The sequence below is a fragment of the Dama dama genome, chromosome 32 (genome assembly GCF_033118175.1).
Source record: "Dama dama isolate Ldn47 chromosome 32, ASM3311817v1, whole genome shotgun sequence".
Lineage (NCBI taxonomy): Eukaryota > Metazoa > Chordata > Mammalia > Artiodactyla > Cervidae > Dama > Dama dama.
Window position 1 is genome coordinate 8,874,105 of NC_083712.1, and position 24,664 is coordinate 8,898,768.

General features: G+C 45.5%; 1 protein-coding gene across 1 annotated transcript in view; it reads left to right on the plus strand.

Annotated features, from left to right (window-relative positions):
• The window catches only part of DLGAP2 (DLG associated protein 2), a 629,281-nt gene that overhangs the window by 574,584 nt on the left and 30,033 nt on the right, over positions 1–24,664 (plus strand). The window contains exons 9-10 of the mRNA XM_061134978.1: positions 604–820; positions 4,059–4,061. Coding sequence (XP_060990961.1) covers positions 604–820; positions 4,059–4,061 — 220 coding nt within the window. The remainder of the gene's footprint in view (positions 1–603; positions 821–4,058; positions 4,062–24,664) is intronic.

A 24,664-nucleotide genomic window follows, 5' to 3' on the forward strand; every position in this document is an offset into this window, starting at 1 on the left:
GCCAATCTCAGGGCGGGCACTGCCGGCCCACGCTGAAGGAGGGGAGGGGCCCAGCGGAGTGTGGGCGGCACGCCTGCAGCGTGAGAGACTGAGGCGCCTCTGGGACACGGGCTGGAGCCACCTCCGGGGATGCGGGGGCAAGCTTGAGGCTGAGCAGGGGTCTGTCTCCTCAGCCCGGGGCTCTGAGCTGAGTGGAAGCAGAGAGAGCCGCGCCCGTGGGTCTTGGTGAGCATGGCATCCTTACCTGGCTTGTCTGAGCTGGAAACAGCCTGGGCCATGAAAACGGAAAAAGAGGGATGACGAATACCTTGCATGGTGTACTAACCTTTAACCTCACTGTTCCTCTTGACCTCAGTGGTAAATGCCAGTTGCACTTTAAAGCTCTGCCTTGAGGTCTGTAGACTTTCCAGGGCACAGTGGGAATTGGTGGTTTTTCTCAGTGTTCCCCAAGCTTAATGGCCCCCAGTGTGCCGACTTCAAATTAATCAAGCTGTGCATGGCAGGCGGTGAGTGCCGACGGGTGAGCTCTGCGCGCTTCTCCGTTGGCTCGTGGCTGTGGCACCTGGCCGGGCCGAGCCATCAGCCGCACTATCACTCTTGCAGATGAGCGAGGCTGAGGTCAACGGGCAGTTTGAGTCGGTGTGCGAGTCAGTCTTCAGCGAAGTGGAGTCTCAGGCCATGGACGCGCTGGACCTCCCGGGATGCTTCCGGACACGGAGCCACAGCTACCTGCGCGCCATTCAAGCGGGCTACTCCCAGGACGATGAGTGCCTGCCCCTGACCATCCCCGCTGACAGCGCCTCCACCATCAGGCCCACAGGTAAGGGATGCCCTCTGACTCCCACCCCAGACGGATAGGTGTGGGGCACCTCTGTCCTCACCGACTGGGGTGAGTTCTCTCCAAACATCTGGAAATTTTCCAGCTTACGTTGGTGACACGGAGCTGTTTGCAGTGGTGTTTTGAAATGTTTCTTTCCTGGATCACTTTTCTTTTTCTTAGGATGAAATCTATCGATTGTCACGGTTCCTTATAACAGTCAAGTAGAGTTTTCATAAAGTTTTATATATGAAAAACAATGATGTTTGGGAGGTGATGGTGTTTTAAATACCGAAGTTGAATAGACAGCAGTAAAGCCTCAGCTGACGGGCAGTGACCTGGGGTCCTCACTGCAGACCCAGCCCGAGTCTGCACAGGCAGATCCGTCAACACGATTCCTGCCGCAGAGCAGACCATTCACGGAACTGAAGGTCACAGTCTCCTTCAGTTCTTAGGGAAAGCTAAGAAAAATCTGATAATTTATCACCTAAGCTAAGTATCACTGTCTCACGTTTCTGTGCACTGTGCTAGTTTACGTAGCACCATGAGTAAACACAGCCCGGAGAAGCCCACGAAGCAGCCAGCGATCAGAGTCGCCGAGCGACGTGTGGGAAGAGCGTGGGGTTTGGACCCGTCGGGGCTGGGGCGGGGCTGGTTCTGAGCAGGACTGGAGAAAAGTGGCCCCAGTTATTGACGGCTCCTGGGAGCCAGGGCAGGGGCGGGCCACCTGCCCGTGACAGAGCTGTGCATGTTTGAAGCCAGGACAGTGGGCAGGACGTGGGGCGATGACCAGGTGCTAGGTGTCGCGGGGATCCTGCGGCCGCCCGGAACCTTCGCTGTCACTCACGGAGCCTGCAGGCAGGAGAGGGCTCACCAGATTCAGACCTGCACCGCTGCCTCTGAGATGCGGGCGGGTCAGCCTCCCAGTCTCCTCCTCGGTGTCCAAGCCAGGCAGAAGCTCTGAGCACATGACCAGATCCGCCCGAGGGTCAGTGACTCAGAGTGCCGTGGGGCCTTGGTGGTCTTTTCCTGTTGCCTGTGGCCCCGAGCGGAGGCCGTGATGCCCCCATGTGCCCGAGCCCAGGGGTCAGGGTGGGCGCGATTCTGGGAGCCCTGCCCTGCGGGAACCAGGACCCAGTCCACGCGGGGCTGCGGATGCCGAGGCCATTGGGGGCCCCTGGGGCCCAGCCCCAGCTTCCCCCCAAGGCACCCCGTGTCTGTGACATCAGGGACCACCCCTCACACTCTGCCCTTGTGGGGGAAAGTGTGGAAAGTGAACTACTTAGGAACTTAAGGAAGTTTCTACCTTTATCTTACTTACCTTACTATCGTTGCAGATTTTACAAATACACTGTAAGAGGTAATTACTGATAGGTTCACCAGTATTCACTGAGTGTCTCCTACGAGCAAACAACAATTAAGCACTCTCTTGGTCTTCAGAAATGCTCTGAAACAATAATCACCTGGTGGAAAATGACTTTCTTGTTTATAAAGCTATCACTCCAGAGGAATAAATATAAAACAGATTTCACAGACATAATACAAGAACCAGTGCAGAATTCAGACTAAAATTCTAATTTATGTACATATCATTTTACCAAGCATTGGTAATACATCTTTGTATTCCCAACGTGTATTCACCAAAGGTATTAACAAAAGAAAAAAATGCTTCTCTTCAAAGTTTCTCCTGAATGTTAACCTAGTTATGGAGTCAAAATTCTTCCAGACAACAGTGGGGAAGCAGAGGCAGGCATGCCTTCCAAAGTTAGGGAGTGGTCTGGGGAATAAAAGATGAGATGGATAACATCAGGAAAAATACCAAGTTGCCTTGAAATAATTGAAGTATAGAATTATAAGCTACCTTTTTTAAAGGTACAGATGAATCCTTAATTCCTCCCTTCCCCTCTTTTACTCTAAGCATTAGAAATCAAATATTTGTAAATTTTTCTCTCCTAAATAGAATAGTGATGGCCTGCAGCAACAGTCTACTTAATAGGATTGTGAAACATACCAAACAAATGAGAAGCCCCTGTCTGGAGGCGAGGCAAAAAAGAGGGTTTCCATGATTTTATGTTGAAATATTATTTGGAAGATCATACATTTAATAACTATCCTTGGTTGATGTGTGTGTGTGTGTGTAGAGCGGGAGAGAGATTATTTTGACAAGTGCATTTTCTTTTATACTTCTAAAATTAGCTTTTGAAAATAATTCCCCAAAAAGTTATTCAAAAACATTCCCAGTGATTATTTTGAACAATAAGATGTACTTAAATGTCTTTTTAAGCCTGAAACATAAAAGTCGGTGTCCTTTGGTTGCGGCACCTGTATAAACGCAGATATGTAATGTTGATGTTCATCTAACAGTTATTAAACACCAAGCGTGTGCACGAAGGGCCATTAGCAGTTTTGGAATATGTATCAGGCTTTCCGCTCTCAGCGCTCACAGGCTGATGCTGCCACTGAGTGTTTCCCTCGTTTGGGGCTTGAGTTCACCCGTGATTTCCCTCAGCCCTTCACGATGGGGGAAGATGCAGCTGAAACAGAGACTTGTCACCTGATCTCCAGGGACCTGAAGTAGGACCAGACTCTGCCACTGGGCACCGGGACCCACGGCCGGCGTGACTCTCCAACCCACTGCTTCTCCCATCACCAAACACCCCACGTATTGATTAGGGTCCTCTCACTAAATGAAGTGGTTTTGAAAACATCTACTTTCATTTCACACATGGCTTCTTTCTCATCTGTGAGGTGATTTATCAGATAGATTTACTTGTCTAAATATGCATTTCACCCGATTCTTCTAGGGAAGGAAGGTTATTGATGTCGTGGAGGAAAACACTGTAAAATTAGCTGATAATGATCTTTCTCTGGGTCAGAGGTTTTCTCAGCACATGTCAGCACTGATTCCAGGAGGCATTACCACAGAGGGAACATCCACGCCAGGCATGAGGGAGGAGAACTCCTAAACCTTTTTCTATCTGGTGCCTTGTATTTCTGCAGTAACTTGCCTCTCAAGCGTTCCCCTGACCTCCTGTTTCCAGGATGCCTCCCACGTATGGAGTCTGGCATCTTCCTGGGCTCTGGCCGCGTGACCTTGGCCCGCTACCCATATAGCACCTCCCCTGACTCCCACCCTCTGGCCTTCCGCCAGCCAGGACCCTGGTAATCCCGTTGGGCCATCATGATAGCGGGCATGATCAGCCACTGCAGGAAACAACTGTTTAACTTGTGGATACGTGAGCCAGTCAGACTTAGCATTTAGCATCCTAAACCCTAAATAATCAATGATTAGGGGGAGGAGCCAAGATGGCGGAGGAGTAGGACGGGGAGACCACTTTCTCTCCTACAAATTCATCAAAAGAATAACTGAACGCAGAGCAAACTTCGCAAAACAACTTCTGATCGCTAGCTGGGGTCATCAGGCGCCCAGAAAAGCAGCCCATTGTCTTCGAAAGGAGGTAGGACAAAATATAAAAGATAAAAAGTGAGACAAAAGAGCTAAGGACGGAGATCCGTCCCGGGAGCTCTTAGGCGGCATTGCTTGGGGTAGGGTCTGGGCCTGAGTGCCCTGAGGACAATCGGAGGGAGCTTCTGTGAGTTGCCAACTTGAACTGTGGGAGACCAAAAGAGAGAGAGAAAATAAACCGGCCCAAACACACTGCCGGCCGTTCGCAGAACAAAGAGACCGAGAGGGTCCAGAGAGGAGCTCGCAGGCTGCGGACCGGCCCAGCTCCGCCGGAGGCAGGAGGCAGGGGGGAGGGGAAGGTCGCGGCGAGACACAGGGCGCAGGCACCCGACCGGCGCGGGCGGGGACTGGGGCTGGGGACGCGGAGGGCAGAAGGCGCGCGCACCCGACTGGCGCCAGCGGAAACTGAGACTGGGTCCGCGGAGGGGAGGGGGCGCGCCACACCTGAGGAGAGTGCGCCCACCAAGCCCCTCGCTGCCTGGACCGCTCTGACGGGGAAGGCACAGAGAGCAGGCGCAGCTTTTCCTTCCGCGCTTTTGTGGAACACCCGAGGGCTGGAACCTCGCGCAGCGCGGGCGCGCTCCATATAGAGCAGCCGGGAGCCTGAGCGGCGCAGACGGAGAAAGCAGTGCCGGCCCCGCCCTGCAGCACGAGCCCCTCCCCGCAGAGCGACGGAACTAGCTACCTGAATAAGAGTCCACCTCCACCCGCCTGTGTCAGGGCGGAAATGAGGCTCTGAAGAGACCGGCAAACAGAAGCCAAATAAACAAAGGGAACCGCTTCAGAAGGGACTGGTGCAACAGATTAAAATCCCTCTAGAAAACACCGACTACACCGGAGGAGCCTGTAGATATCAAGAAGTGTAAGCTGGACGAGGAGCTATCTGAAACTGAGCCCAACCCACACTGACCGCAACAGCTCCAGAGAAACTCCTAGATATAATTTTACTTTTTTCTCTCTTTTTTTTTTTTTACTTTTTTTATTTTTTTTTTTTATTTTTTTCTTTTCTATTTTTTCTCTTTTATTTTCCTTTAAAATCCCCTATTACTCCCCCATTACTCCTTAACTTTCATTTCCATAGACTTTTACGATTTTTTAATTAGGGGGGGAAAAAAAAAATTTTTTTTTCTTTTTCTTTCTTTTTTTCTTCTTTTTTTTCTTTCCTTTTTCTCTTCTATTTTCTATTTTTCTTTTTCTCTTATTTCTTTTAAAGTCCTCTAGTACTCCTCTACTACTCCTTAATTTTCATTTTCAATACACTATAACCTTACAAAAAAAAAAAGAAGAGAAGCCCTATTTTTAAACCGAAGATTATTCTCTCCCAATCTTGACTCTCTGTTTTCTACCTCAGAACACCTCTATTTCCTCCTTTCCCCTTCTCTTCAAATCCAATTCTGTGAATCTTTGTAGGTGACTGGGCTACGGAGAACACTCTGGGAACAGACAGCTGCGTAGATCTGTCTCTCTCCTCTTGAGTCCCCCTTTTTCTCCTCCTGTTCATCTCTATCTCCCTCCTCCCTCTCCTCTTCTTCATGTGACTCTGTGAACCTCTCTGAGTGTCCCTAATGGGGGAGAATCTTTCAGCCATTAACCTAGAAGTTTTCTTATCAGGGCTGTATAGTTGGAGAAGTCCTGAGACTACAGGAAGAATAAAACTGAAATCCAGAGGCAGGAGACTTAAGCCCAAAACCTGAGAACACCAGAAAACTCCTGACTACAAGGAACTTTAAGTAATAAGTGACTGTCCAAAAGCCTCCATACCTACACTGAAACCAACCACCACACAAGAGCCAATAAGTTTTAGAGCAAGACATACCACGCAAATTCTCCAGCAATGCAGGAACATAGCCCTGAACATCAACATACAGGCTGCCCAAGGTCACACCTAACACATAGACCCATCTCAAAACTTATTACTGGGCACTCCATTGCTCTCCAAAGAGAAGAAATCAAGTTCCACGCACCAGAACACTGACGCAAGCTTCCCTAACCAGGAAATCTCGACAAGCCAATCGTCTAACCCCACCCACTGGGTTAATCCTCCACAACAAAAAGGAACCACAGACCTCCAGAATACAGAAAGCCCACTCCAGATACAGCAATCTAAACAAGATGAAAAGGCAAAGAAATACCCAACAGGTAAAGGAACATGAAAAATGCCCACCAAGTCAAACAAAAGAGGAGGAGATAGGGAATCTACCTGAAAAAGAATTTAGAATAATGATAATAAAAATGATCCAAAATCTTGAAAACAAAATGGAATTACAGATAAATAGCCTGGAAACAAAGATTGAAAAGATTCAAGAACTGTTTAATAAAGACCTAGAAGAAATAAAAAAGAGTCAATTACAAATGAATAATGCAATGAATGAGATCAAAAACACTTTGGAGGGAACCAAGAGTAGAATAACGGAGGCAGAAGATAGGATAAGTGAGGTAGAAGATAAAATGGTGGAAATAAATGAAGCAGAGAGGAAAAAAGAAAAAAGGATCAAAAGAAATGAAGACAACCTCAGGGACCTCTGGGACACTGTGAAACGCCCCAACATTCAAATCATAGGAGTTCCAGAAGAAGAAGACAAAAAGAAAGGCCATGAGAAAATACTCGAGGAGATAATAGCTGAAAACTTCCCTAAAATGGGGAAGGAAATAGCCACCCAAATCCAAGAAACCCAGAGAGTCCCAAACAGGATAAACCCAAGGCGAAACACCCCAAGACACATATTAATCAAATTAACAAAGATCAAACACAAAGAACAAATATTAAAAGCAGCAAGGGAAAAACAACAAATAACACACAAAGGGATTCCCATAAGGATAACAGCTGATCTATCAATAGAAACCCTCCAGGCCAGAAGGGAATGGCAGGACGTACTGAAAGTAATGAAAGAGAATAACCTACAACCTAGATTACTGTATCCAGCAAGGATCTCATTCAGATATGAAGGAGAATTCAAAAGCTTTACAGATAAGCAAAAGCTGAGAGAATTCAGCACCACCAAACCAGCTCTTCAACAAATGCTAAAGGATCTTCTCTAGACAGGAAATGCAGAAAGGTTGTATAAACGTGAACCCAAAACAACAAAGTAAATGGCAACGGGACCACACCTATCAATAATTACCCTAAATGTAAATGGGTTGAATGCCCCAACCAAAAGACAAAGATTGGCTGAATGGATACAAAAACAAGACCCCTATATATGCTGTCTACAAGAGACCCACCTCAAAACAAGAGACACATACAGACTAAAAGTGAAGGGCTGGAAAAAAATATTTCATGCAAACGGGGACCAAAAGAAAGCAGGAGTCGCAATACTCATATCAGATAAAATAGACTTTCAAATAAAGGAAGTGAAAAGAGACAAAGAAGGACACTACATAATGATCAAAGGATCAATCAAAAAAGAAGATATAACAATTATAAATATATATGCACCCAACATAGGAGCACCGCAATATGTACGGCAAACGCTAATGAGTATGAAAGAGGAAATTAATAGTAACACAATAATAGTGGGAGACTTTAATACCCCACTCACAACTATGGATAGATCAACTAAACAGAAAATTAACAAGGAAACACAAACCTTAAATGACACAATGGACCAGCTAGACCTAATTGATATCTATAGGACATTTCACCCCAAAACAATCAACTTCACCTTTTTCTCAAGTGCACACGGAACATTCTCCAGAATAGATCACATCCTGGGCTATAAATCTGGTCTTGGAAAATTCAAAAAAATTGAAATCATTCCAGTCATCTTTTCTGACCACAGTGCAGTAAGATTAGATCTCAAATACAGGGAAAAAATTGTTAAAACTTCAAACATATGGAGGCTAAATAACACACTTCTGAATAACCAACAAATCATAGAAGAAATCAAAAAAGAAATCAAAATATGTATAGAAATGAATGAAAATGAAAACACAACAACCCAAAACCTATGGGACACTGTAAAAGCAGTGCTAAGGGGAAGGTTCATAGCATTACAGGCTTACATCAAGAAACAGGAAAAAAACCAATTAAATAACCTAACTCTACACCTAAAGCAATTAGAGAAGGAAGAAATGAAGAACCCCAGAGTTAGCAGAAGGAAAGAAATCTTAAAAATCAGGGCAGAAATAAATGCAAAAGAAACTAAAGAGACCATAGCAAAAATCAACAAAGTTAAAAGCTGGTTTTTTGAAAAAATAAACAAAATTGACAAACCATTAGCAAGACTCATTAAGAAACAAAGACAGAAAAACCAAATTAACAAAATTAGAAATGAAAATGGAGAGATCACAACAGACAACACTGAAATACAAAGGATCATAAGAGACTACTACCAGCAGCTCTATGCCAATAAAATGGACAACTTGGATGAAATGGACAAATTCTTACAAAAGTATAACTTTCCAAAACTGAACCAGGAAGAAATAGAAGATCTTAACAGACCCATCACAAGCAAGGAAATCGAAACTGTCATCAAAAATCTTCCAGCAAACAAAAGCCCAGGACCAGATGGCTTCACAGCTGAATTCTACGAAAAATTTAGAGAAGAGCTAACACCTATCTTACTCAAACTCTTCCAGAAAATTGCAGAAGAAGGTAAGCTTCCAAACTCATTCTATGAGGCCACCATCACCCTAATTCCAAAACCAGACAAAGATGCCACAAAAAAAGAAAACTACAGGCCAATATCACTGATGAACATAGATGCAAAAATCCTTAACAAAATTCTAGCAAACAGAATCCAACAACATATTAAAAAAATCATACACCATGACCAAGTGGGCTTTATCCCAGGAATGCAAGGATTCTTTAATATCCGCAAATCAATCAGTGTAATACACCACATTAACAAATTGAAAGATAAAAACCATATGATTATCTCAATAGATGCAGAGAAAGCCTTTGACAAAATTCAACACTCATTTATGATTAAAACTCTCCAAAAAGCAGGAATAGAAGGAACATACCTCAACATAATAAAAGCTATATATGACAAACCCACAGCAAGCATCACCCTCAATGGTGAAAAATTGAAGGCATTTCCCCTGAAATCAGGAACAAGACAAGGGTGCCCACTCTCACCACTACTATTCAACATAGTGTTGGAAGTTCTGGCCACAGCAATCAGAGCAGAAAAAGAAGTAAAAGGAATCCAGATAGGAAAAGAAGAAGTAAAACTCTCACTGTTTGCAGATGACATGATCCTCTACATAGAAAACCCTAAAGACTCTACCAGAAAATTACTAGAGCTAATCAATGAATATAGTAAAGTTGCAGGATATAAAATTAACACACAGAAATCCCTTGCATTCCTATATACTAACAATGAAAAAACAGAAAGAGAAATTAAGGAAACAATACCATTCACCATTGCAACAAAAAGAATAAAATACTTAGGAGTATATCTACCTAAAGAAACAAAGGACCTATACATAGAAAACTATAAAACACTGATGAAAGAAATCAAAGAGGACACAAACAGATGGAGAAACATACCATGTTCATGGATTGGAAGAATTAATATTGTCAAAATGGCTATTCTACCCAAAGCAGTCTATAGATTCAATGCAATCCCTATCAAGCTACCAATGGTATTTTTCACAGAACTAGACCAAAGAATTTCACAATTTGTATGGAAATACAAAAAACCTCGAATAGCCAAAGTAATCTTGAGAAAGAAGAATGGAACTGGAGGAATCAACCTGCCTGACTTCAGACTCTACTACAAAGCCACAGTCATCAAGACAGTATGGTACTGGCACAAAGACAGAAATATAGATCAATGGAACAGAATAGAAAGCCCAGAGATAAATCCACGAACCTATGGACACCTTATCTTTGACAAAGGAGGCAAGGATATACAATGGAAAAAAGACAACCTCTTTAACAAGTGGTGCTGGGATAACTGGTCAACCACTTGTAAAAGAATGAAACTAGAACACTTTCTAACACCATACACAAAAATAAACTCAAAATGGATTAAAGATCTAAATGTAAGACCAGAAACTATAAAACTCCTAGAGGAGAACATAGGCAAAACACTCTCCGACATAAATCACAGCAAGATCCTCTATGACCCACCTCCCAGAATATTGGAAATAAAAGCAAAACTAAACAAATGGGACCTAATGAAACTTAAAAGCTTTTGCACTACAAAGGAAACTATAAGTAAGGTGAAAAGACAGCCCTCAGATTGGGAGAAAATAATAGCAAATGAAGAAACAAACAAAGGATTAATCTCAAAAATATACAAGCAACTCCTGCAGCTCAATTCCAGAAAAATAAATGACCCAATCAAAAAATGGGCCAAAGAACTAAACAGACATTTCTCCAAAGAAGACATACAGATGGCTAACAAACACATGAAAAGATGCTCAACATCACTCATTATTAGAGAAATGCAAATCAAAACCACAATGAGGTACCATTTCATGCCAGTCAGGATGGCTGCTATCCAAAAGTCTACAAGCAATAAATGCTGGAGAGGGTGTGGAGAAAAGGGAACCCTCTTACACTGTTGGTGGGAATGCAAACTAGTACAGCCGCTATGGAAAACAGTGTGGAGATTTCTTAAAAAACTGGAAATAGAACTGCCATATGACCCAGCAATCCCACTTCTGGGCATACACACTGAGGAAACCAGATCTGAAAGAGACACGTGCACCCCAATGTTCATCGCAGCACTGTTTATAATAGCCAGGACATGGAAGCAACCTAGATGCCCATCAGCAGATGAATGGATAAGGAAGCTGTGGTACATATACACCATGGAATATTACTCAGCCATTAAAAAGAATTCATTTGAACCAGTCCTAATGAGATGCATGAAGCTGGAGCCCATTATACAGAGTGAAGTAAGCCAGAAAGATAAAGAACATTACAGCATACTAACACATATATATGGAATTTAGAAAGGTGATAACGATAACCCTATATGCAAAACAGAAAAAGAGACACAGAAATACAGAACAGACTTTTGAACTTTGTGGGAGAATGTGAGGGTGGGATATTTCAAAAGAACAGCATGTATACTATCTATGGTGAAACAGATCACCAGCCCAGGTGGGATGCACGAGACAAGTGCTCCGGCCTGGTGCACTGGGAAGACCCAGAGGAATCGGGTGGAGAGGGAGGTGGGAGGGGGGATCGGGATTGGGAATACATGTATATCCATGGCTGATTCATATCAATGTATGACAAAACCCACTGGGAAAAAAATAATAATAATAATAAAAATAAATTAAAAAAAATAATAATAATCAATGATTAAATAAATGAATTCGTGCGTACGTAAATGGGTGAACGAATGAGTCACTCGGCTCGATCCCAGGGCGCAAGTGCGGTCCGCGCGGGACCCCCGGCAGCCCGCCCCCACTCCGTGTCACCTCGTGGCTGCCCCCTGGCCTGCTCACCTGCCCACCTGCTCACCTGCTTGGCGCACTGGGGGCCCCTCAGTGCCCCTCTCGCCGCCCCCCACCACCGCAGGTCCTGCAGCACGGCTGCAGGGCACCCCCGTGGCTCCGCGGCTCCCGTGAACTGAGGCAGTGGTCTCCGCAGCCAGTGCGTGACCTGGGTGACCCGGCCGGGCCCCCAGCTGCTCTCTCACCCCTCCTCGCGGTCTCTCACTTCATGTGCTGTTTGCTGAGCCCAGAATTTGCTTTTCAGATTTTTTTTGCCTAATTCTGAGCTATGCTTTTGTTGGCAACTCAGGGATCATTTCTTCCAGGAAGGCTTCACTGATTTGCTCTTCATCTAATTAGCGTAGGAGCCAACACAAATGCCTTCCCTCCCACCCCCGATCAGGTGAGTTCCTGCTAAAGTACACACTCATTAAAACAGAGAAATCCTAATTTTCATTTATTTCTGAAATGTACTTCCCTTTTAAACATATGGATATATCAGATGCCAAAGCATGCAGCCTATTGTGCACGTGTACGTGCTGAGTTGCTTCAGTCATATCTAATGGATATGACTCTTTGAGACCCCATGTACCGTAGCCCGCCAGGCTTCTCTGTCCATGGAATTCTCCAGGCATGAATACTAAAGTGCGTTTCCATGCCCTCCTCCAGGGGATCTTTCTGACCCAGGGATCGAACCTGCATCTCTTAAGTCTCCTGCATTGGCAGGCTGGTTCTTTATTTACCACTAGTGCCACCTGGAAAGCCCCCTAGCCTATGATGGTGAATCATATTTACTATCGGTATATACTTACATCATTTCATAATTATGTTTAGAAAGCATTGATACTATGGCTTTTGTTTCTTATAATGTGTTAGTTAAAAAACATTAAATTAAAACCAGTTATTTAAATTTACAAAATTATAAAACATTCTGAGAACTTTTAAAAGAAAGTAAGTTTGCTCTCGGGAAGAGAGAGATCCTGTGCACTGCTCTGCAGTCAGATCACTGGCTGTCAGGAGTCTGCTTTCCTTGCAGTGAGGCAGAGGCCGCGCTAACACTGGAAGTCAGAGGAATGTGGCCACACAGCACCGCGTACGTATTGAGTTTGTTGATTATCTGTACTTAATCATTTTACACACACTATCTTCAAAATGCACTAAAAATTATAATGTACTTGTTACTTTCACAACTTCGGGATTTTCTTCTTTGCTTATTTTTTCCAAGAAGCACTTTGATGACTTAAAATGATGCATTTGGACTCATACATGGTGGTCTCCTCTTAGGTATTTCTATTTTCTGGAGAATTAGCCTTTAAGAAAAATTATCCTTTGAAACATCATTCAGAGGGGAAGAGAAGGAGGCTTCCTGCAACCTGTTCATCCTACCCATTTGTCTCTCCTGCCAAGTTTCCTGGTGGCTGGTTACTTTTGCTTTGGACTAGGGGTTGAGGACTAAGGCACTGCTATTCTAAGGAATGTTGGAAAATTGTACATGTGATACCGGTGATGGTTAAGTTTATGTGTCAGCTTGTCTGGGCCTAGGTGTTTAGTCAAGCATTATTCTGGGTGTTGCTGTGAGGGTGCTTTTTTGAAGCGTTAAGATGCTCGCATCTGAGTAAAGCAGATTGCCCTCCCTAGTGTGGGTGAGCTGTGCCTAATCAGTTGAAGGCCTGAATATAACAAAAAGCTAACTCTCCAGTGAGTAGGAGAAAATTCCTCCAGCCTGACTGTTCTCCCTTTGAACTTGACCTGAGAGGCCAGCTTCCCCCAGGTCTTGGGCCTACCGGCCCTCGGATGGGAACTGACCGCTGGCTCCGCTCGGTCTCCAGGTGCCGACGGGCCCCACACAGCTCAGGTCTCGACAGCCTCCTCGGTCCCTCAAGCCAGTTCCTCTCGTAAACCTCTCTCTCCACGTGTGAACACCTCTTCTGGTCTGTTCCTCTGCACAGACGTGACTAATTCAGTATCTACAAAGCGTATTTCTTCAGGCTCTACATTTAAAATGGTCTATCATTTACACGGGAACTTTCATCAGCAGCCCTGCACTCTGGCCAGCAGCTGGACCGTAAGGAGACGGACCAGAATCTTCTGTCCTGTGGCTGGGGTTAGGGGCCGGGGTGGTCATTAAGATGAGAGGCATTTTCACAGATGTTGAGAAGCTATGTTTGTAAAACGATCAATCAGGTAGATCTAAAAGTACAGAAGCACCATTCGCTTCTGCAGGCTGGTGGTTGCTGACCACCACAGGACAGGTTTGACCTCCCCGGGGACCGGGGGCATCAGAGGAGGACAGAAGCCACCTGGCGGCTCAGGCAGGCCCCCAGGGTGTCCCTGTGGCCGGGTCTGGGTCGGCGCTGGGCAGGCGACTCGTCGGCCAGGGCAGTCAGTGTGAGGAGCTGCAGGACAGGTGAGTTCTGGTCCAGGAGGAACACTGAGGGCAGGAGCCGGAGCAGCCACCATGAAAGAGGGAGCAAGAGGCCGAGGGGGCCCTCGGGACTCAGCAGACACGGAGCTGCCCGGCCCAGAGCCCGTCCCGGCTGCTGGGTGAAGGGCAGGTCATTCCAGGGAGAAGGTGCCCACGCCTCACCTGGCAGGTCTGCAGCTGAGGCCCTGCAGGAACCGTGATGAGAAAACTGGAGACAGACTCCCACAGGGGCCATGGGCTCTGGAACTGAGGCCCCCAGCCTGGAACCCATGGGCTCCTGGGGGACCCCTAATACGTTCAGGAGGTGAGGAGGGATAAAAAGTGGATCCTTAATCTTTCTAACATGTTTGTTGTTCCGTCGCTGAGTCATGGCCTACTCTTTGTGACCTGATGGACTGCAGCACACCAGGCCTCCCTGTCCTTCACCAGCTCCCGGAGCTTGCTCAAACTCACGTCCATCGAGTCAGTGATGCCGTCCAACCATCTCATCCTCTGTCGTCCCCTTCCCCTCCTGCCTTCAGTCTTTCGCAGGATCAGGGTCTTTTCTAATGAGTCAGTTCTTCACATCAGGCGGCCAAAGTATTAGAGCTTCAGCTTCAGCATCAGTCCTTCCAATCAATATTCAGGGTTGATTTCCTTTAGGATGGACTGGTTTGATCTCCTTGCAGTCCAAGGGACTCTCAAGTGTTTTCTCCAACACCACAGTTCAAAAGCATCAATTCTTTGGCGCTCATCCTTCTTTATGGTCCAGCTCTCACATCCATCATGACTACTGGAAAAGCTACAGCTTTGTCTAGACAGACCTTTGTTGGCGAAGTAATGTCTCTGTTTTTTAATATGCTGTCTAGGTATGTCATAGCTTTTCTTCCAAGGAGCAAGCATCTTTTAATTTCATGGCTGCAGTCACCATCTGCAGTGGTTTGGAGCCCAAAAAAATAAAATGTCACTGTTGCCATTGTTTCCATTGTTTCCCTATCCATCTGCCATGAAGTGATGGGACTGGTTGCCATGATCTTAGTTTTTTGCATGTTGAGTTTTAAGCCACCTTTTTCACTCTCCTCTTTCACCTTCATCAAGAGGCTCTTTAGTTCCTTTTTGCTTTCTGCTATAAGGGTGATATCATCTACATTTCTGAGATTTTTTATATTTCTCCCCACAATCTTGATTCTAGCTTGTGCTTCATCCAGTCCAGCATTTCACATGATGTACTCTGCATATAAGTTAAATAAACAGGGTGACAATATACAGCCTTGATGTACTCCTTTCCCAATTTTGAACCAATCTGTTGTTCCATATCTGGTTCTAACTGTTGCTTCTTGACCTGCATACAGGTCTCTCAGGAGGCATGTAAGGTGATCTGGTCTATCTTTAAAATGTCCCCCCAGTTACAAATGCAGCAACAGAACAGGCTCACTTTAGCTCGGCCTCCAATCCCTGGTGTGTTGGACCCAGTGTATAGCCGCCCTACAATTCACGCCAGGATTTCAAAACACCCTTTATATTCATGAGGCTTTGAAATCGACAATCATTATCAGTCTTCTTGCCAGATCTCATTATTAACTGCATTAATAGACACCCCAGTCACAGAAATTTCCTAACGCTTTGAATAACTGTATTTTGATGTAATTTTTTTAATCCCCTGCATTTTAGTTTTCAAATTTAAAACGTTCTCTGTCTTGAGAAAGAGGGCATCCGCTTGACTGAGCTGCTGACGGGTCACAGCCCAGCGGCAGGCCTCGCGGCAGGATCTCTCTGCTCTCATGAGCAAGGCTTCCCTGGAGACACAGGGCAAGATACTCGCAGTGTTCTGTGTTAGGCTTCCTCATAGGTAATTAGTGTCAGAAATTATTTCGGTTTTTACTATTGACTCTCTTTTCTCCATGACCATGAGAACAGGCACCTCTTGGTGTTGAGCACTGTATCAGACACTTCTAGAGCAGGGGCTGGAATCTCCCACCCATGAGTGTTCATTTGCATCACAGAACACAGCACACAGCCATGCAACAGGGGATGATATGCTTCCAAGGGGCCCAGGGTCTCAGGGGCGCTTTCTCGGTCCCTTTGCTGCTGGCCACACAACATTCCTTCTGAAGTCGTGTGTGCAAACACCAGGGGCCAGGAGGCTGAGGTCTGCTCACGGTGGGGTCTTCCACGGCGTGCTGCCCACACGGGCTCCTGCCACCACATGACCAGTCTCACCACACCAGGCTCCAGGGACACCGGCCGGGAATCACAGACGCCGCCGTCACTGCCAAGCAAGGCTGCCGCTCACGGCTGGCCCGTCCTGCCCGGAGCAGTGGTGAACACCCATGGTTCTCAGGTGTCGCTGATCTTTCCTCACACGCGTCAAGGTCACGGCTGTGCTCAGGCACGTTTGGATTTGCTGTGGCTGAGTCTGCATCCGCCCAGTCTCCTGATCTGTGTGTACACCTGGGGTGTACAGGACTCAGTAAATATTTGTTGAATGTAAGAATGGTTGACTTGAGAATTTACAGCTTATAAAATGTTTAAATCCATTTACATGAACAGTTTGCACTCACTTAATATTTAAAGTTCAGTGTTCAAGCTCCCCTGGGCTAAGCCGTCCTCTCAGACAACTTGCTCATCGGATGTCTTTCTCTGTGTGTGTATGTGAGTCACTCAGTCGTGTCCAACTCTTTGCAACCCCCTGACTACAGCCCACCAGGCTCCTCTGTCCATGGAATTCTCCAGGCAAGAATACTGGAGTGGGTAGCCGTTACCTTCTCCAGGGGATCTTCCTGACCCAGGATTGAACCCAGGTCTCCTGCACTGCAGGCAGATTCTTTACCATCTGAGCCACCAGGGAAGATGGTACCAACGCAGGGTGCCCACTGCTTTTATCAGAAGTTGACGTGACACATAAGTGGATCACGTGCAGAGTAGCTGTGAAAGAAATAACACATTCATTTCTTTTCCTTAAATCACCAAAGTCAAGGAGGGGTCAACTTAAACTGCCTTTCCCAAGCAAAATCTCTGCAGAGAGGAGCCCAGAGCTGCTGCAATGGGAAGGGTTGTGGAAAAAAACATGTGACTAATATCCCCACGTCTTATCCTGAGCTGTAGGTCAAGTGCAGAGGTTCTCCCAGAATGGCCACAACCCAGGTCTGTTAATTATTCCTCAGATGACATCTGGTCACTTCTGAAAAGAGGTCCTTAGTGGCCCACTAACTGCAGAATCGTTGTAGGTGATCCTTCCAGTTTCGATGTTGACTCCCTGGACACGTAAGAATTATTCAGGCATATAAAATGACTGAGGGAACTGCCTTTCTCTAAGTGCAAGATATCCAAACACTCAAAATATTTTTTTGACTGAGAAAATTACTCCGCCATCAACTTCCTTTCGCCTTCACAGAGACACCAGAGCTGTTCAAAACTCAGACTTTCAGTTAGCACTAACTGGCTATCATTTACTTTCAGTAGGGGTATTAGGCTAAAACAGAATTTGGTTAGGGCATTTTAACGTTCCCAAATTTGGAGTGAGAAATGGAATGAGGTTGAGATTACTCTTTCAACCCATTTTCAGGTGCCAAAAGAAGTAGAGTGCTACACATGTATATAGTGAGCTTGGTTTATGGTTTCAGACTTGGGTTGTGAAATTTGTATTTTCACTGATCCTTTCAATTGATGGCTAGGTGGCAGTGAACCATAGTCAGGAAACCATAGACTCTAGGGGATATATATTCGTATATGTAGAGCATTACCTAATAAAACACTTAATTACATTGAATTTACTTCCTCCTAACATAGTCATTCCCCACTCCAGTACTCTTGCCTGGAAAATCCCATGGACAGACTAGCCTGGTAGGCTGCAGTCCATGGGGTCGCTAAGAGTTGGACGCGACTGAGCGACTTCACTTTCACTTTTCACTTTCATGCATTGGAGAAGGAAATGGCAACCCACTCCAGTGTTCTTGCCTGGAGAATCCCAGGGACAGGGAAGCCTGATGGGCTGCCCTCTATGGGGTCGCACAGAGTCTGACATGACTGAAGTGACCTAGCAGTAGCAGTAGCAGCAACATAGTCGTTAAGACACAGAGCCATGCTGTGCTTTTTAAACACAAATAATGGGGATCTTTGAAAGTCCAAGTGGATTTATCATAAAAAACATTTATACCTCTGTTTACCCATTTATAAATGTTCTTTATGATAAATCCACTGGGACTTTGGTTTGATCCCTAAGTCGGAAAGATGCCCTGGAGAAGGAAATGGCAACCCACTCCAGGATTCTTGCCTGGAGAATCCCACGGACAGAGGAGCTTGGTGGACGACAGTCCTGGGAGTCGTAAAGAGTTAGACACCACTGAGAGACTGAGCGCAGACAGATGGACATTCATTTATTACTTTTTGGAAGCCAACGAGTAAAGAGATAAGGAAGGAGGAGATGACTGTGTCTGATGTCTCCATGAGTGTGAGTGAGAAGTCAGAAGGAAGGTTTCGCCAGCTGAGGAACGTGGCTGTTTCTGGGATTACAGGTGCAGGTCCTCTGAATGCCTGTGTGGCAAATGCGGGGCAAGGCCGCGTATCCAGTTCATTAAAGTGCCTGTGTGTGCTTTGATCTCTCTCTCTAATAGGAAGTTGGTGTTTATTGGTTTCTAGCAGGCCGTTCCTTCACTGCCATTTTGATCAGTCACACAATCAATGGAATCTAGTCCACAAATATTTATTTTGTGCCTAATGTCTATAAAATACTAGAGAGATACTTCATGAAAGAAAAGGAAACAGAACTGAAGTAGGTTTAGAAGCTCTGGGCATTTCTGCAAATAGGTAATCACCATGATCACATTTTCTCAGCTGATACTTGGTAGTTAACGCTTAGTCCCTTCTGCTAATTAATACTGAGTTATTACAAAATGGTCTGTGATTCATGAAATGGTCAGAGTTCTCTCCGCTTCCGAATATTTACAGCAGGAACTGAGATCCTAGATCTTAGCTGTGGGACCGAGGAGTCTCCTCCCGCCCACTCGCCCTATCCTGCAGACTGGGGCTTAGTTGTCTCTGCAAGAGAAGTTTCTAAAAGGCCTGTGCTATCTGGCGAACGGTCCAAAAAGAAATGAGTTACTTTGGCGTTGGGGGCTCTTTACAAGGCACATGCCGTGTGCTTTTCAGTGGATGCTCAGAGTCTATGTCTGCATCCGTTAGATGCAAGCCCCGTCCACTGTCCTACAGATGAGGCCAACGCGGCAAGCCCGCCCACACTCATCCACGTCTAGAGGCCCCACCAGACTTCAGCTCAGGGAGCCCCGGCCTGGCACCCCAAGGCCCCGCCTATGGCCCGAGATCAGGGAGTTCCTTTCCTAAAGCCCCATTTGAACGATTCTTTCTCTTTTCTCTTCAAAATTAAGTTGACTTTTTTTTTCTAGTCATACATTATTACCATGCAGGTGTGACCTTTAGAGATGTTGGTGTTTCTTTCTCTCTCTCTTTCAAAAGAGTAACCATGAACCTGGTACTAACTGAATATTAAACTAGATCCCAGGTTCAGGCAGAAAAGTCACTTGGGTTTTATACATACCATGGTGCTTTTCACAAAACTATTGTGAGGTTGCACTTGGAGCCCATTACAGGGAGCATCCGTGTGTTATAATGATGCATTTGGCTCCGTGTTTCCTCCCTGGGGACAGGAGAACAGGCAGGCAGGGATTTCCTCACTGCTGGGTCCCCAGGGCCTGGGATGTGCTAAGCATTATAGAAATACTTGCTGAGTTTTTAATGAAAACAGTGAACAAATGGATTAATCAGTAAAGGATGTTTTCTCTCTGAACTGCGCTCAGGTGGGAGCACTGTTCCCAGGGTAGGTGGGTTTGCTCTGTCATTGATGTTCTGAACTTAAAGCCGGAGAATAAAAATGTTCATCGAACACTGACAGCAATGTGCTATCATCCAGGGAGGCATGGATCAGCAGCCCGGTTCTTTGTGAGGACTCACTTAGAACCTCTGCATGCTTCTCGACAGACTGTGTCACCTGTTTTCCAGCTCCGGGTATCAGGTCAGGTTTTCTGTTTGATGAAGAATATTGCGGGAGGTGGAGCCCAGGAGAGGGAGTCAGCCGGCAGGTCGACACGTCACCTGCAGTCTCTGAAAAGACAGTAAATGGTCACCTTCCTTGTCTCCCAACTTTCTTATGGAACTTTATGGGAGAAGTCCCTGGTGGCTCAGTGGTAAAATCCACCTGCCCATGCAGGAGACGTGGGTTCCATCCCTGGGTCAGAAAGATCCTCTGGAGGAGGGCATGGCAACCCACTCCAGTGCTCTTGCCTGGAGAATCCCATGGACGGAGGAGCCTGGGAGGCTACAGTCTGTGGGGTCACAAAGAGTTGGACACGACTGAGAGACAGAACAACAGAAGGCAAAATCTATGATGTATTCATTAGATGCTGAGCATCAGTAGGTATAAATAGCTCGTTACATGTTATTTTTACCCTTGCAATTAGTATCAGCATTATCGCTGTATTAATTTTCCATTGGAAGGTTTTTCCCTTTTTCTTGACTCAAGAGACAGTAGTAACTCTGATACTTTAACTCACGGGGGTCCACAGCCACACCTGCCTGGTTTGCCACAAGCCGACGTGAAGTCAGTGATTTCATCGTAAAACAAAGCACCAACCCAGAATTACTCCCCCACACGTCATGGTGGTAAAAATACTGTTCTGGCACAACTCTAATGCAGGCTTCATTCCTGATTACACGTCCCCTGTGAAGCGAGGTGCAGCCCACGTGTCGGCTCTGAGGACAGAGGCCAGGGCCGTCCGCTGCTCCATCTGCAGATCCTCCAGAAACAGACTGACCCAAGGCACCCGGCTGTGTCCCTGGGGGGGGGGGTCTGTCAGCTTTTCCACTGAGAAAAATCATTGTTTTCCGTGATTCCGCGTTTCCAGCTAAGTTGAAGCCTCCTGTTCTCAAAGCTTCGGGACACAGCTGTTTACCACTGGACGCCTGGTGCGGGGAGCCACCCTCTGCTCCCCATGTGTTTTCAACCTTCCGTCTTGTCGTCCCCACAACCTCAGGACTTGACTGTAAATCAGTCCTGTCGTTTGGTCGTTTTGTTTACAGCCTGGCCCCTTGAACACTCAGAATTCTGTACTTACAAACTTAACTGATTCTCTACACCTTTAAAAGTTGCCTCGTTCTTAGCTTTTTCTTGGAAAATCCAAGTTCTTCTTGTGCAAAGTGGGTTTTAAATATTTTAAATGGAAACAGGAAGTGTCTCAAACCATGAAACAGCTGTCATCACTTCATTTTACTAGCTGCAAGATGTTAGATGCTGGCTAGACTGTCATTTCTTGCTAATTAACACATGGGAGGTGGATGTCTTTGCTGGTGGCCCGTCAGAACTTGTGCGGCCCACACGAGTTTCTGTAACTTCAGGGAAACCACTGTGCTCATGCCAAGCGGACAAGACTTCTGCATCCTGTGTGACTTACACTTATGTTTTGAGACTGACATTAATTAAAGTGTCAAAGTAGCTTGAATCTTTTATGTTGAATCTTTGCCTTTGGTTTGGGTTCTCCAATATCCAGACTCTCATTTAGACATTCATGGGCTTGATTACTGTAATTCCTTTTATGCTGTTATCTTTGAAGTTCTAATTAAGAGAGTGCAATGAATTTAAGTGTGACTGTTAGGTTCGAATAGAATGGTGAAGCCTGCCTTTCGAAGTATATTTTATCTTGATTATGTATTTGTGCTTTATACGATAGAATGCTAATTTTTAAATTTCCTTTTTGGCTTGCAAATGGCTTGTAAGGACCGAAATCAAAAACGGTGTCCAGAGTTCCAGGTGTGGAGGGATAATAAGGCGCCCATTGAAATAACGATGTGTTCGCATTTGAGATGACTCAAGGTCATGCGGAAGTATACACTGTGCAGTAGTTGATTTCATCCCATTCAAGTTGGTTTACCTCAAATAGAATGTGTTTCTCCGGATCCCCCTTCAGTAGGTTTGCCAACCCAACACTTTGAAGACCTACAGGGAAGTCTTTACAACGGAGTTCCTCTGCCTGTGTCAGCCGTTGAATGAGGTGGGCTTGTACTGATTGAACTTCGCCTGGAGGAAACACTCAGGACCAGTGGCCGATGTCACTCACCATCCCCGTTGGCTGCTCGTGACTGTTGAGGCGCTCGAGTGCAGCTCAGATGTGGAGGAACTGATGCTTAATTGTAGTTTAGGTGATTAGATATTTTAGAAGTTTGTTGTCATTTAGTCGCTGAGTCATGTCTGACTCTTTGTGACCCCTTGGACTGGAGCCCGCCAGGCTCCTCTGTCCATGGGATTCTCCAGGCAAGAATACTGGAGTGGGTTGTCATTTCCTTCTCCAGGGGGTCTTCCCAGCCCAGGGATCGAACCCACGTCTCCTGCACTGTAGGTGGATTCTTTACCGCTGAGCCACCTGGGAAACCTTTCAAAGTTCAGGTCATTTAAACTTGACTCCTGGATGAGCTACTGGACAAAGCTATCTGGAAGGAGGCCCTTCTCACAGAGCCAGAATAAATCCCCGAGGTTTTAGGCACAGTCGTCGTCCAGGTGGAGGTCCACCCTCCTGTCGCTCAACCAGCAGGTCCGTGCTGCAGCCTCTTCCCACCTGCCGGCTCAGCGTCCTTCTGACCCAGGGCTTTGAGTCATTTCTTCAGAAAGAGTCCAAATGAGATGAACTCAAGCCCTCGCGTGCCTGGGAAAGCCTGATTTTCATGTGCCTCATCGCTCGGCTCTAACAGAGAAGAACTAACAAAGTTTCCTTGAAGTGTCAACACTTTTAGTTCAATGCCATTTTCATAAAGATCTCCCTACCATGGCTCCTTCCATCTTGAGTAATGTAACGAGCCTTCCCTTGTGCCTGGAGCCTTGAATCGGCCTCAAGAGGCTCAATGGAGAAGGCTCCTCCTCATGCTGCTTCCTCTCACCACCACTGTTTTCACGGTGAGTTTCGCCAACACATCTGATCCCTGAGACGTAGGCAGGATCCAGACCAAATCAGGAAATGTAATAAAACAAATTGCATTTAATCTCCCCCTTGGACCACAAAACAGCCTGAAGACCTCCAGGGATTTCATAGTGTTAGGCACTTAGTTAAAAAAAAAAAAATCAATGTCAGGTTTTAAAACCAAAGGGATGTTCCTGCCTGAACTCAATTTAAAAAGAGAGAGAGAGAAAGGGAGCTAGGACTTACCAGGCAGTCCAGTGGCTAACACTCTGCCGTTCCAATTCAGGGAACACGTGTTTGATCCCCCGTTGGGGAGCTGGATCCCACATGCTGCCCGGCAGAGCCAAAAAAAAGGCAGAGAGAGAAAGTAGTCAGGCCTTCAGGATATCTAAAAAAAGTTGTCGTTTCATTTTTTACTTCAAAATTTGTATTTGATCACTTTTATTTAAATAAATTTTGAGATTGTTTAGAAATCTGTTGATTCATCTGCTCTTTGAAGCCGTACATACTTCAGTAGAATTACATTGCTAAGTTAAAATTAAAATTTTCAATCGTATATGAAGTTTGTCTGACCTACATGTAGAAAATGATAGACAATACAGCCTGTACCTAATAATTAACTCAATCATTATTACCCAAACTGTTCAACTGAATAATTGAATATTTTTCTTGAATGCGTAAAAGGATATCTATAATTATTTATTTTAATAAGTGGCAGAAAATTAACATGATCAAATGCACATTTTTAATTCTTTCTTCTTCATGGTCTTCTTTTTTTTTAATGTTTGGCTGCACCTCGCAGCTTGCCTGATTTTAAACCCCAACCAGGGATTGAACCCTTGCCCTCGGCAGGGAAGGCACGGAGTCCTAACCACTGGATCGCCAGGGAGTTCCCTTTAATTCTTTCTTTACTGTATTTCCCAGCTTCTAATTCTAATTCTAAGAACTCATTTAAGAATAAACAATTCAAAAAAAAGAGAGTACACAGTTCTGCTCTGCAAGTTGTAAGTACCAACATGTATTTGTCAGGAGACTGGACTCATGGATGAATATAGTGATATACCCATATTTTTTTTAAACTCTGTCTCAGCATTATTTTATTTATCTAAAATGTTTTATGTACATTAAGCTCTATTTGCCCCAAACTGACAACTGACAGTTTTTAACTCATTAAGTTCAGAAGCACTCAGTTGACCAGGAATGTAAAGGTGCGGCAGCATCTGCAGTGAGCGGCCCTGTCCAGGGTTGGGGGGCCTGCTGTGTGCATACGCCCGACGCGGAGGCGCAGGGCCACGGAGAACCTGTCTTAAAGGCCTGTCTCACAGTGCAAACTGCAAATCCCGTTTGGCTTCTACACTAATGTGTCGGCATGGATCTGGTGTGTGTGTCTGGAACATTTATGGGTATTTTTCCATGTGATTCTTTAGCTTGTGTTAAGTTATTCACAAAACATTAGGTAGCAGCTGTTATTTCCATTAAGTGTATGTGTTAGATCCTCACTGGGGCCATTACAACGGGATCAAGGGACAAGTGACAGGTGTTTTCAGGGGCTGCAAACTGCCCCAGAGAAGCCATACTTCCCTCAGCCAAGAAGGTGGTGGGGGACCCGCAGGCAGGAA